The following is a 14,656-nucleotide window of genomic DNA, read 5'->3' as shown; positions in this document are numbered from 1 at the left end:
ACCAGGCAGTTGGTTTTGCGTTCTCGCCGTGGATATATGACCCTGCTTTCTCCCGACTCACATATACTTATATATACGCCCCTATTCTAAAACAATATATACACCACAGAGGATCCATCAGGATTCGAACCATCAATCATTGGCAGGGAAGGCAGGTTACTTTTCCTTTACACCAACAGGCAGTTGGTTTTGTGCTCTCGGCGTGGAAATATGTCACTGCTTTCTCCTGACTCACATATACTTATATATACGCCCCTACTCTAAAATAACATAGACACTCTGTAAACATTAACACCACAGAGGAGCCAGCAAGAGTCGAACCAGCAACCCTTGGTATGGTAGGCAAGTTACTTTACCTTTACACCACCAGGCAGTTGGTTTTGCGTCCTCGGCGTGGATATATATATATCTACATTTTTATATATATATATATATATATATATATATATATATATATATAAAAATATATATTTTCTTTACAGGCTCTAATTCAGATTATGCATCTCAGACAGATTCCTGAAGTGGGGGTTCATATCCATCAGCCCGCTCTACTTTGGCGCCTGTCTCATCTCCTGCAGGCATCCCAGCACCACCGCCTTCACCATGTAGTTTCATAAGTTTGCCCAGCTCAAACTTTGGCTTTTTCAGCATCTTCACTTTGCGTACATACACATCATGTAGAGGATAGATGGACTGGCAGGCCTTTTCAATGTCTTTGCCGATACTGTCTGGAATTAGCTTGTTAACAACTTCTTTCAAGTCATTTGTCTGCACTTCACGAGTCATGATTTCCATCATCTTCTTGCGGATCTGACGCACTTGCTGATGCTGGGCATAAGAAGTCTTTCTAATCTGGTTGTTACGCTTTTTGGTGAATCCAACACAGAATAGGCAAAGTAGGTAGCCATCTGTGGTCTTCACATCAACGTGAGCCTCTCTGCATGGATATATGACCCTGCTTTCTCCTGACTCACATATACTGATGCCCACGTAGTCTGCATGGAACGGAGGGGGCCCTGACAGGGGTGCAGAGCAGGGCTAGGTCAGGGGGTCAAAGAAAGTTCAACGGGGAGGGGGAGGAAGTTAAGGGGGTATATAAGGTTGGTGCGTAAGAATGTTCTGGGCTTTTTGTTGTGCCAGCCTACCCGGTTCTGTGTTTCGTTTCAGGATTCTGTCACAGCCGGGGGGCGGTAGCTTGCCAGGTTGCCGGGGGGTGTTATGTGGTTATTGCCACTGGTGTTAAAGTGTCGGTGGGAGGTTCCTGGCTGGGCAGTTGCTGGAACCTCAGGTGGGGGAGGGGCATCATGGTATGCCCTCCCATAAGGTGATGCTTACAGTTTGGCCCCGGTTGGTCCTGGCAAGCTTTCGGGTGTTTTATTGTATTTGGGTCATTGCCGTGTTAATGCACCTTCGTAAATGTTTACAGGTTGCGTGGCATTGACGTTAATAAATCGTCTGTGGCCTTTATTCATCCCACATCTGGTGTCCGTGTTTTTATTGGGGGGTTAACCAGGATGACATAGCCCGAGAGTCGAGGCTACCCCCTGTCATTATATGTACGCCCCTACTCTAAAACAATCGATACACTCTAGGTGCATTAACACAAAAGAGGAGCCATCAAGATTCGAACCATTGATCCTTAGTACAGTATGCAGGTTACTTTACCTTTACACCACCAGGCAGTTGGTTCTACTCTCTCGCCGTGGAAATACCACCCTGCTTTCTCCTGACTCACATATACTTATATATACGCCCCTACTCTAAAACAATACATACACTTTATATGCATTAACACCACAGAGGAGACTCTGGGATTCAAACCAGCAATCCTTGGTATGGAATCCAGGTCACTTTACCCTTACACCAACAGGCAGTCGGTGGGGCTTTCTCGGGGTGGATATATGACTCTGCTTTCTCCTGACTCACTCTAAAACATTACATACAGCCAATCTAACACTATAGAGATGAATACAAACACATATATACTTAAACGTCATAAGAGAGCCGGTAAGACTAGAACCAGCAGTACTTTGTAAGATACACAGGTTACCTTACCGCTATACCACCAAGTAGACAGATGCTGCTTCTGATATATGAGCCTGCTTTCTCCTGATTCACATAAACTTATATGTATCCACTCTAAAACAATACGTTCAGCTGCTCTAATAGGATAGGTATACACAAAGCAAATATGCCACTAGATATTTATACGACACACATGAGCCACAGGGATTTGAACCAAATATGGTGCACTCTTAAGACATCATGTCTTTAGGCCAACAGGCAGATGGACACGCTACCTCATCATGGATACATGATGCTCCTCATAAGAACCCACTCTAAAATGTTGCACTACAGTCACTCTAACACAAACACGCCCCAAAATGGCGCCATGAAATATGGGGCTGGTATTCATTTATTTCCAGGGCAGTTTTCATTCCCAGTCGGGCCCTGACTACAGACTTGAGGCCGCTCAGTACGCTGACAGTGGGGTAAATCAGGACATGGAGCAGGTGTGTACACATCTGCCTTCTTGACAAACAGCAAAGAGCTTCCTGCCCCTCCTTGGATACATGTCCCCAGCTGTATCACCGCCTCAGGCTATCATTACCTGCAGAGTGGGGTAATAGTAATATTCAAAAGAAGAGTGAACAAAGCCTGGACAAAACCTAGAAGCTTACACTCCAAGAGTGCCAGGGAGGCAATACAAAGCCTGACATCTGATTTATTAGCCGGACAACGGTTGGCTGATATGATGGGGGTTGTAGTCCGCAGCTGGTGGAAGGAGTACGAAAATACTAATTGGGTTACTTGAAGTATCTTGTCGCTATTTAAAAGCAATTGTGTAAATACTGGTGTTAGGGCACAGTAACATTGATGCGTGTAATCCGCCCTGTGTGTCAAAACTCATTTCTGCAGCCGAATAACAAAAGTATTCTTTCAGGAAGTCCATCTGTTGTATCCATAATCTTAGGCGATCACAGGGGCAATAAAGTTTCACAACCGTCAGTTTCATCCGTTAAACAGAAGATGCTGCATTATGTTACATACACCCCGCTGGTTGAGCGTCACGCATGCCAACTACCCTACAAATATACAGCGCACCTGGAATGACTAGGGTAGACTATGCCTGGAGACGCTTGGACAAAAAAAATAAATAAAAAAAATAAACCTTTATTTTTTATTATTTCCCTGTAATTTAAGGGTAAAAATATCCCAGAATCATTCTAAATTCGAGGTTTCATGCACAATAGAATTCCCTAGGCTCTTCTTAATCACGCCTTAAACTATAGGTAAGGCAAAACGTGGCAACATTAATAAAGTGATCATAGTGACACCATGATGTCACCGGGGCACGCGTAGGGTGAATTCCCACTACAATCCGCTTAAGAAAGCCATAGTGCAGTAAAGCGGACAGGCTCCTGCTGCCTTCTGAGATGCCGTAGTATAGAGGCTGCAGTCTTGCACTATATCAGGTTCCTATCTGTCACCAAGGTCTGTAGTGATGTTACATATTTTTGGAACAGAATAGCAGAATGCCCCTAATCCCAAGAGCTTACAGTCTGTGGAGTTGGACAAATGCCAGGACGGAAGCATGATTCTACAGGGCGTGTAGGAAAGAAAGGTAATAGAGTAGTGAGCGAGAGTTCAATAGACAACTAAAGTACAGTGTGCTTTTTATGTGACCGGAGGTGTATTCATAGATTTTCTTCCTGACAACGTTGGTAACGGAGACGGCAAAACTGGTTCTGAAGGTGACAAGGCTGATTCCACCCCGGTGCTGAGGTGTCCCCTCCCTCCCTTCCGTCCGCATTGTGACCAATTCAGGAAACTGCGTCGGGTAAAGCCATTTCCCGTCTTCTTCCCTGAGAAGTGGGAATCCAGGGAGGGCACGGCTTCTTCCTCAGATGTGTAATATTAGGAGGGGTGCCATGGCCACTGGATACACATCCTCTTCCTGCACCATTTAAAGGTAGATAGTAAGGGCTGAGGGGGCTATGAGTCAGTGGGTGTCCTTCTGGGTGGGTATGGGGTGTCTGGCCCTATACACATATTTCTTCTCATTCGAAGCACGTTCTTCCCACCCTGAATGGAATTCTTTATAAGAGCCTGAGCCAACACTATTTGTGACCCCCCCCATTAACTCCCACAAGACGTAGATGCCACCCCCACACCTTATACTCTTCTCTTCCTCCTCCGAGTCGGACCGCCAGTGCTCTGCCTTTCCCACCTGAACTTCTGTAACCTTATGTCTGTGTATTACATATAGATCAATGTGTGCTACCTCCGTATAGCACAGAAGTGATAAGGCTGCCCCTTCTCTTTGTATAACACGCAAAGCTATGTGTATTGGATCCCAGTACCACACACACCATTTCCTACCTGTAATGCACATGCAGGCCCCTGCACTTTGCGTACAAGATGTTTGTGAGCTGGGTAGTAATTACCTCTCTGCCAGCTGTGGATTGTTGGTCCGTTTGTCCGTTCCGACTGCATTCTGGGATACTCAACAATAGTAAGGAGACTGCAGTCTTGCCCGATATCCACCTTTTTGGGACAAGGGCTCCCATTATACCGCTAGACTGTAAGCTCCTTGGGACAGGGTCTGCCATTACACCGCTAGACTGTAAGCTCCTTGAGAAAGGGTCGGCCATTATACCGCTAGACTGTAAGCTCCATTGGGAAAGGATCTGCCTTGAAACCACTAGACGGCAAGCTCCTTGGTATGGAGTCTCTCATTATACCACTAGAACGTAACTTTTCTAATACACCACTACGTGTTAAGACCTTTAGTACAGTAACTTCAAATTTCAAACATTTGAGTATGAATATAAGATGCCAGAAGGGGTTAATGCAGTACATGCACGAGCTCCCGGGATAATGTTCCACGCCTGGCAGCTCTGGCTCAGCCGAGTAACTGAAAGCAGATCTGTACGTTCCTCTGGTTTGGCTGGGTATGCCTTCTGTCCCAGTAACCCAATTCTGCTTCGCTCTGGAGCCAACATGCCTATTTAATTAGAGTCAGACTCGCGGCGGCTCTTCCAAAAATAACAGAATGCAGCTCGACGAGTCCCCTTTTAAAGAGATGTAAAAGATGAGAGGGGACAAACGGGAACATGGTGAACAAATCAATCTCAGCAGGCCCCTGTGTATTGGGCACCGATACTGCGTGACGTATCTGGTTTGTGAAAACGCAGAGAAAGCAATCAGAGTGTTTGGGTACACCGAGAACCCCTGGTCTGACCCCTTAGCCTCTCTTGGCCCATTCACAAGACTATACATGATTCTTCAGAAGGACAAGATCTGTAATGTAATTACTAATGTCCAGGGACTTCAGGGGTAAAACCTGAAATGCTAATGCTTGGGCAACCTTTAACGTCACAGGCATAAACTACCCCCGAAACCACCTAAGGGTTTATTAGGGTATGTACCGATGAGGCGAGTTCTGGTGGTACAAATAAACTCAAGGGGTCTTTTCTTTAAGGTGATGGTGTATATTGGGTGTTAAATTTGTGACTGGGACGAGGAAAACCATTGTGTTATTTCTGGGTTAGCCGACGAGTGTGACAGTCAGGGAAGCGCTTGCGTGATTTCCAGCATGGGGCGAGATTGAAGTCCTGTGTGATCCCTGTGCACCGGGTCGCTCAAGGCCTGAATGGTCTGAATTTGCGGTCATCGATAAATGTCTAGTGTCCCCATTCTGTCAGGGATGCTGGCAGTAAGGCTGAGATCACAACACAATAGGATAATCCCCCGTCTAACCCGGTCTTCCTACAGGAAGGAAGCCGCACTTCCCAGGGCTAGGTGGCAGGGTGTGTGAGTGAGTGTGGGTGTCACCGGTGAAACAGAGGGTGCGTCCGGTGCTTACCGTTCGAGGCAGCTCCTGTCTCTACGCTGGAGACCAGTCACTGGTGTGCATGAGATACTACCGGTACTACGGGCAGCTGTAAGGGTCAAAAGCACAATTCAAAAGAAATACAGAAGTAATTGTTCATAAACCCCAATGATATTGGATAGGCATTGGTTACCAGCTGTGTAAAAAGCCAAAAATCACATTTAAATGCGTTGCAGCAAAAGGTCTTGACCATAGTGGCCAGATGGATTTTATCAAATTCTAATCCTGCAATTCATTTTATAGCAACTGAAGGGGAGACTGCTGTGGTTTCAACAATGCACCCACCAAGATATTTCGTTGTGTAGATAATAATGGCTCATTGAAAAAGTATCCCACAATGAGTCAAGCCCTGATTACCGAGAAATGCTGTTTATTAGTGGACAGAATGTTATGTATCTATAGAGACAGTCTGAAAACGCAAAAGACAACGCAACCTCTGGTTAGAAGACTCGGTTGTCTCTGACACAGGTACATATATACAGGTATATATGTTTAAATCCTCACAAAAGCAACCGTGTAGTTAATGGGCTTCACGCTATGGAGTCTGAGTAAGAGTAGAAATAAGTCATGTGGCTGGCCTAGATGCAGGTTCTCCATCCCTAGTAAGAGTCTCCATAAGAGCGGCAATATGCATGACAAGGGACTGGAGAATGCTGGGAGGGGATGTGGAATGTGGAATGTTGGGGATGGGGAATGCTCGGAGCGATGGAGACTTGGAGGGGATAAAAGATGCTTGGATGGGATGGAGAATAGTAGGATGGAGAATGCTTACTTGGTATAGGGACCACATCGGCCACATCAGGACAAGTATAAGTTTTTCATATTGCTGACCAGCCCAGATACATTCCTGCCCTGCAGTATGTGGGATGTATAGACTTATGGAAGGTAACCCATTAGTCGCTTATACATCCCCCATTCTACAGGACAGCATTTCTATCTGGGTTTTAAGAACCATGACTGATGTGGTCATGGATGATGGAGAATGTTGGGATGGCGAAGGCTCACAGGGATGGGGAATGCTAGGACGGAATGGAGAACGCTAGGAGGGATCTCGTTCTTTTTGGTATACAGCAGGAGGAAGTGGAGATTATAACCCACTTCGAGTCAAACGCTAATAAAACACTCACAGATTTAGAGATATCATGGGACAGGCAGACAGGGATTGCAGACAGGTCATAAACCGCTAGTTTGTGGCATTGCAGAAGTTTGGGAAAATATAATGAAAAAGAGTCAAAGATTACAACTCCCAAGTGAAAAGTAAAAATGCTTTTTACCCTCCCTGCTGTACACGTAAACCCAAAGAGCCGACTATCGACTCGTCCCATTTGATGTCCCTGTGGATTATGTTGGGTATCTGTTAATTGGAGATAATTCCCGAGGCACCTCTGGAAACGTGTGCACGTTACCTTCTCCTATTAGCGTCTTGGAAGGAGAGTAGGCTTACAAGTGCCAGGATATTTGTCATGGAGTTATTGTGAGGATTGTGACAGCTGGGGACATCAAAATCTTAAGGTCCGCGGTCTAAGGTTTTTCATATTTTCAGCCATATCTGGTGTCCCATGTAGCTTCCACAGCAGGCCTCCAATACCATTCCGTTTAACTAGGATGTTATGCTGAATGCTGAAGGAATTATTTCCTAAAGGTTTTGAGTGTTTTTAAAATTTTTAATTTTTTGGCAAAAACTTAAGGTCCGCGGTCTAAGTTTTTTCATATTTTCAGCCATATCTGGTGTCCCATGTACCTTCCACAGCAGGCCTCCAATACCATTCCTTTTAACTAGGATGTAATGCTGGATGCTAAAGGAATAATTTCCTAAAGGTTTTGAGTGTTTTTAAAATGTTTCATTTTTTGGCAAAAACTTAAGGTCCGCGGTCTAAGTTTTTTCCTATTTTCAGCCATATCTGGTGTCCCATGTAGCTTCCGCAGCAGGCCTCCAATACCATTCCTTTTAACTAGGATGTTATGCTGGATGCTAAAGGAATAATTTCCTAAAGGTTTTGAGTGTTTTTTAAATTTTTCATTTTTTGGCAAAAACTTAAGGTCCGCGGTCTAAGTTTTTTCATATTTTCAGCCATATCTGGTGTCCCATGTAGCTTCCGCAGCAGGCCTCCAATACCATTCCTTTTAACTAGGATGTTATGCTGGATGCTAAAGGAGTAATTTCCTAAAGGTTTTGAGTGTTTTTAAAATTTTTCATTTTTTGGCAAAAACTTAAGGTCCGCGGTCTAAGTTTTTTCATATTTTCAGCCATATCTGGTGTCCCATGTAGCTTCCACAGCAGGCCTCCAATACCATTCCTTTTAACTAGGATGTTATGCTGGATGCTAAAGGAATAATTTCCTAAAGGTTTTGAGTGTTTTTAAAATTTTTCATTTTTTGGCAAAAACTTAAGGTCCGCGGTCTAAGTTTTTTCCTATTTTCAGCCATATCTGGTGTCCCATGTAGCTTCCACAGCAGGCCTCCAATACCATTCCTTTTAACTAGGATGTTATGCTGGATGCTAAAGGAATAATTTCCTAAAGGTTTTGAGTGTTTTTTAAATTTTTCATTTTTTGGCAAAAACTTAAGGTCCGCGGTCTAAGTTTTTTCATATTTTCAGCCATATCTGGTGTCCCATGTAGCTTCCGCAGCAGGCCTCCAATACCATTCCTTTTAACTAGGATGTTATGCTGGATGCTAAAGGAATAATTTCCTAAAGGTTTTGAGTGTTTTTAAAATTTTTCATTTTTTGGCAAAAACTTAAGGTCCGCGGTCTAATTTTTTTCCTATTTTCAGCCATATCTGGTGTCCCATGTAGCTTCCGCAGCAGGCCTCCAATACCATTCCTTTTAACTAGGATGTTATGCTGGATGCTAAAGGAGTAATTTCCTAAAGGTTTTGAGTGTTTTTAAAATTTTTCATTTTTTGGCAAAAACTTAAGGTCCGCGGTATAAGTTTTTTCCTATTTTCAGCCATATCTGGTGTCCCATGTAGCTTCCGCAGCAGGCCTCCAATACCATTCCTTTTAACTAGGATGTTATGCTGGATGCTAAAGGAATAATTTCCTAAAGGTTTTGAGTGTTTTTAAAATTTTTCATTTTTTGGCAAAAACTTAGGGTCTGCGGTCTAAGTTTTTTCATATTTTCAGCCATATCTGGTGTCCCATGTACCTTCCACAGCAGGCCTCCAATACCATTCCTTTTAACTAGGATGTTATGCTGGATGCTAAAGGAATAATTTCCTAAAGGTTTTGAGTGTTTTTAAAATGTTTCATTTTTTGGCAAAAACTTAAGGTCCGCGGTCTAAGTTTTTTCCTATTTTCAGCCATATCTGGTGTCCCATGTAGCTTCCGCAGCAGGCCTCCAATACCATTCCTTTTAACTAGGATGTTATGCTGGATGCTAAAGGAATAATTTCCTAAAGGTTTTGAGTGTTTTTTAAATTTTTCATTTTTTGGCAAAAACTTAAGGTCCGCGGTCTAAGTTTTTTCATATTTTCAGCCATATCTGGTGTCCCATGTAGCTTCCGCAGCAGGCCTCCAATACCATTCCTTTTAACTAGGATGTTATGCTGGATGCTAAAGGAGTAATTTCCTAAAGGTTTTGAGTGTTTTTAAAATTTTTCATTTTTTGGCAAAAACTTAAGGTCCGCGGTCTAAGTTTTTTCATATTTTCAGCCATATCTGGTGTCCCATGTAGCTTCCACAGCAGGCCTCCAATACCATTCCTTTTAACTAGGATGTTATGCTGGATGCTAAAGGAATAATTTCCTAAAGGTTTTGAGTGTTTTTAAAATTTTTCATTTTTTGGCAAAAACTTAAGGTCCGCGGTCTAAGTTTTTTCCTATTTTCAGCCATATCTGGTGTCCCATGTAGCTTCCACAGCAGGCCTCCAATACCATTCCTTTTAACTAGGATGTTATGCTGGATGCTAAAGGAATAATTTCCTAAAGGTTTTGAGTGTTTTTTAAATTTTTCATTTTTTGGCAAAAACTTAAGGTCCGCGGTCTAAGTTTTTTCATATTTTCAGCCATATCTGGTGTCCCATGTAGCTTCCGCAGCAGGCCTCCAATACCATTCCTTTTAACTAGGATGTTATGCTGGATGCTAAAGGAATAATTTCCTAAAGGTTTTGAGTGTTTTTAAAATTTTTCATTTTTTGGCAAAAACTTAAGGTCCGCGGTCTAATTTTTTTCCTATTTTCAGCCATATCTGGTGTCCCATGTAGCTTCCGCAGCAGGCCTCCAATACCATTCCTTTTAACTAGGATGTTATGCTGGATGCTAAAGGAGTAATTTCCTAAAGGTTTTGAGTGTTTTTAAAATTTTTCATTTTTTGGCAAAAACTTAAGGTCCGCGGTATAAGTTTTTTCCTATTTTCAGCCATATCTGGTGTCCCATGTAGCTTCCGCAGCAGGCCTCCAATACCATTCCTTTTAACTAGGATGTTATGCTGGATGCTAAAGGAATAATTTCCTAAAGGTTTTGAGTGTTTTTAAAATTTTTCATTTTTTGGCAAAAACTTAGGGTCCGCGGTCTAAGTTTTTTCATATTTTCAGCCATATCTGGTGTCCCATGTAGCTTCCACAGCAGGCCTCCAATACCATTCCTTTTAACTAGGATGTTATGCTGGATGCTAAAGGAATAATTTCCTAAAGGTTTTGAGTGTTTTTAAAATTTTTCATTTTTTGGCAAAAACTTAAGGTCCGCGGTCTAAGTTTTCATATTTTCAGCCATATCTGGTGTCCCATGTAGCTTCCGCAGCAGGCCTCCAATACCATTCCTTTTAACTAGGATGTTATGCTGGATGCTAAAGGAATAATTTCCTAAAGGTTTTGAGTGTTTTTAAAATTTTTCATTTTTTGGCAAAAACTTAAGGTCCGCGTTCTAAGTTTTTTGGCATATCTGGTGTCCCATGTACCTTCCACAGCAGGCCTCCAATTCCATTCCTTTTAACTAGGATGTTATGCTGGATGCTAAAGGAATAATTTCCTAAAGGTTTTGAGCGTTTTTAAAATTTTTCATTTTTTGGCAAAAACTTAAGGTCCGCGGTCTGAGTTTTTTCATATTTTCAGCCATATCTGGTGTCCCATGAAGCTTCCACAGCAGGCCTCCAATACCATTCCTTTTAACTAGGATGTTATGCTGGATGCTAAAGGAATAATTTCCTAAAGGTTTTGAGTGTTTTTAAATTTTTTCATTTTTTGGCAAAAACTTAAGGTCCGCGGTCTAAGTTTTTTCATATTTTCAGCCATATCTCGTGTCCCATGTAGCTTCCACAGCAGGCCTCCAATACCATTCATTTTAACTAGGATGTTATGCTGGATGCTAAAGGAATAATTTCCGAAAGGTTTTGAGTGTTTTTAAAATTTTTCATTTTTTGGCAAAAACTTAAGGTCCGCGGTCTGAGTTTTTTCATATTTTCAGCCATATCTGGTGTCCCATGAAGCTTCCACAGCAGGCCTCCAATACCATTCCTTTTAACTAGGATGTTATGCTGGATGCTAAAGGAATAATTTCCTAAAGGTTTTGAGTGTTTTTAAATTTTTTCATTTTTTGGCAAAAACTTAAGGTCCGCGGTCTAAGTTTTTTTCATATTTTCAGCCATATCTCGTGTCCCATGTAGCTTCCGCAGCAGGCCTCCAATACCATTCCTTTTAACTAGGATGTTATGCTGGATGCTAAAGGAATAATTTCCTAAAGGTTTTGAGTGTTTTTTAAATTTTTCATTTTTTGGCAAAAACTTAAGGTCCGCGGTCTAAGTTTTTTCATATTTTCAGCCATATCTGGTGTCCCATGTAGCTTCCGCAGCAGGCCTCCAATACCATTCCTTTTAACTAGGATGGTATGCTGGATGCTAAAGGAATAATTTCCTAAATGTTTTGAGTGTTTTTAAAATTTTTCATTTTTTGGCAAAAACTTAAGGTCCGCGGTCTAAGTTTTTTGGCATATCTGGTGTCCCATGTACCTTCCACAGCAGGCCTCCAATTCCATTCCTTTTAACTAGGATGTTATGCTGGATGCTAAAGGAATAATTTCCTAAAGGTTTTGAGCGTTTTTAAAATTTTTCATTTTTTGGCAAAAACTTAAGGTCCGCGGTCTAAGTTTTTTCATATTTTCAGCCATATCTCGTGTCCCATGTAGCTTCCACAGCAGGCCTCCAATACCATTCATTTTAACTAGGATGTTATGCTGGATGCTAAAGGAATAATTTCCGAAAGGTTTTGAGTGTTTTTAAAATTTTTCATTTTTTGGCAAAAACTTAAGGTCCGCGGTCTGAGTTTTTTCATATTTTCAGCCATATCTGGTGTCCCATGAAGCTTCCACAGCAGGCCTCCAATACCATTCCTTTTAACTAGGATGTTATGCTGGATGCTAAAGGAATAATTTCCTAAAGGTTTTGAGTGTTTTTAAATTTTTTCATTTTTTGGCAAAAACTTAAGGTCCGCGGTCTAAGTTTTTTTCATATTTTCAGCCATATCTCGTGTCCCATGTAGCTTCCGCAGCAGGCCTCCAATACCATTCCTTTTAACTAGGATGTTATGCTGGATGCTAAAGGAATAATTTCCTAAAGGTTTTGAGTGTTTTTAAAATTTTTCATTTTTTGGCAAAAACTTAAGGTCCGCGGTCTAAGTTTTTTCATATTTTCAGCCATATCTGGTGTCCCATGAAGCTTCCACAGCAGGCCTCCAATACCATTCCTTTTAACTAGGATGTTATGCTGGATGCTAAAGGAATAATTTCCTAAAGGTTTTGAGTGTTTTTAAAATTTTTCATTTTTTGGCAAAAACTTAAGGTCCGCGGTCTAAGTTTTTTCATATTTTCAGCCATATCTTGTGTCCCATGTAGCTTCCACAGAAGGCCTCCAATACCATTCCTTTTAACTAGGATGATATGCTGGATGCTAAAGGAATAATTTCCTAAAGGTTTTGAGTGTTTTTAAAATTTTTCATTTTTTGGCAAAAACTTAAGGTCCGCGGTCTAAGTTTTTTCATATTTTCAGCCATGTCTGGTGTCCCATGTAGCTTCCGCAGCAGGCCTCCAATACCATTCCTTTTAACTAGGATGTTATGCTGGATGCTAAAGGAATAATTTCCTAAAGGTTTTGAGTGTTTTTAAAATTTTTCATTTTTTGGCAAAAACTTAAGGTCCGCGGTCTAAGTTTTTTCATATTTTCAGCCATATCTGGTGTCCCATGTAGCTTCCAAAGCAGGCCTCCAATACCATTCCTTTTAACTAGGATGTTATGCTGGATGCTAAAGGAATAATTTCCTAAAGGTTTTGAGTGTTTTTAAAATTTTTCATTTTTTGGCAAAAACTTAAGGTCCGCGGTCTAAGTTTTCATATTTTCAGCCATATCTGGTGTCCCATGTAGCTTCCGCAGCAGGCCTCCATGTAACAATTCGACGAGAGACGGGTCCCGTTTGCAGAATGGTAGGATATCAGGACGGGTAGTAGCAGGAGGAATAGTGGGACAACAGCAGGAAAGTTCCAATAGCATAAACAGGTCACAGTCCAAGGTCGAGGCAGGCAGCAAACAGGCAAAGTCCAAAAAGCAATCCAAAGTCAATCCAGGCGGCGATCAAAGAGTAGTCAGGAACAAAGCAGGAGTCAGGAAACCAGTAAATCAGAATATAGCACACTGAGACAGTGATAACGTTTGTACCACACAAGGGCTCAGATTAGAGTGAGCAGTGGGTTTAAATTTGGTGCCAAACAGCTGCAGGCAATAATCAGCCAATCAGATAAAAAGCGGGAGGACCCGCCCCCTAGCGTGACGTATGCAGTTGCTGGGTAAGGATTCCTGGCCGCCATGACAGCGTGCACGTGTGTGCATGTAAGAAAATATATAGGGCCAATACAAACTTCAAATAACTGGATCACATATAAATGTATGTGCGTCAAAAATAGGCAGAGTCACTTAGATGCAAACAAAGGTAAAACATTTAATACGAACAAAAATAAAAGAAGAATATAAAAAGAAGATAACAAAAATAATACGAAACAAGTCTTACAAAACCTTGGAAAGGAATTTAGTTGATGGCATCTGTCCTATGCATTCCTGAGGATGGAGGGAGGGAGTGTTGGGACGTGAAGAGTCCGTGGATGGCAAGTACATCTCTCCTCTACCTCTCCTCCCATGCCTCTCGTACACCAAACTTATATATCATTTGAAAATGATGTCAGTCTATTGGTCTTCACCTAATTAGGTGTTCAAACATGTTCACTTAGGTCTTACACGCCCAAACCCTATTTTAGGTGGTCGCTGTACGTATATTGTAATGCCCTTTTAGAGTTACAACTATACCATGCATTAGCTAGCTACTATCCTATCTATAGACTGCATGTTCAGCAAAGCCTTCATTCCATAATTAAGGTCAAGGAAACCTTGAAACCTACCATTGAAACATATAAATATATCTTAATTATCATTTATTTATGCCCAATAATTACATATCTTTGACTATTGCCTATACTAATAATTATATATGGTCCATTTCTTAATTGAGGTTAGAAAATGTATTAGAATATTTTACAATTCCCCCTGATGATAGGATAATATCCTTATCATATCTTTTCAAATATACACATTTACTCACCATTCGTATCACATTCGTATCACATTTATACTACAATCACATCACACTTTACCTGGGACCATATGATAATCATTAGCATGAGACACCCTTTTCTCTACATTTGTTATGGAATGAGAGGATTGTGCCCTTTTTATCAATTCCCTTAATATTCCATCTCCCTTATCTACTTCATACTTAACATGTT

The 14,656-nt window shown here is 41.6% G+C and overlaps 1 protein-coding gene across 1 annotated transcript; it reads right to left on the bottom strand.

Moving 5' to 3' along the window:
• Positions 1-481: 481 nt before the first annotated feature.
• Positions 482-978, bottom strand: LOC128505259 (40S ribosomal protein S3a-like; the record flags this gene model as incomplete). Its single annotated transcript, XM_053475568.1, has 1 exon — positions 482-978. A coding segment is annotated over one exon (474 nt), but the record flags the coding sequence as incomplete, so codon positions are not given.
• Between the last annotated feature and the right edge of the window lie 13,678 nt (positions 979-14,656).

The sequence above is a fragment of the Spea bombifrons genome, chromosome 9, assembly GCF_027358695.1.
Source record: "Spea bombifrons isolate aSpeBom1 chromosome 9, aSpeBom1.2.pri, whole genome shotgun sequence".
In the NCBI taxonomy this organism is placed as follows: domain Eukaryota; kingdom Metazoa; phylum Chordata; class Amphibia; order Anura; family Pelobatidae; genus Spea; species Spea bombifrons.
Note: the sequence above shows the minus strand (reverse complement) of the source record. Positions and strands in the feature narration are given on the sequence as shown.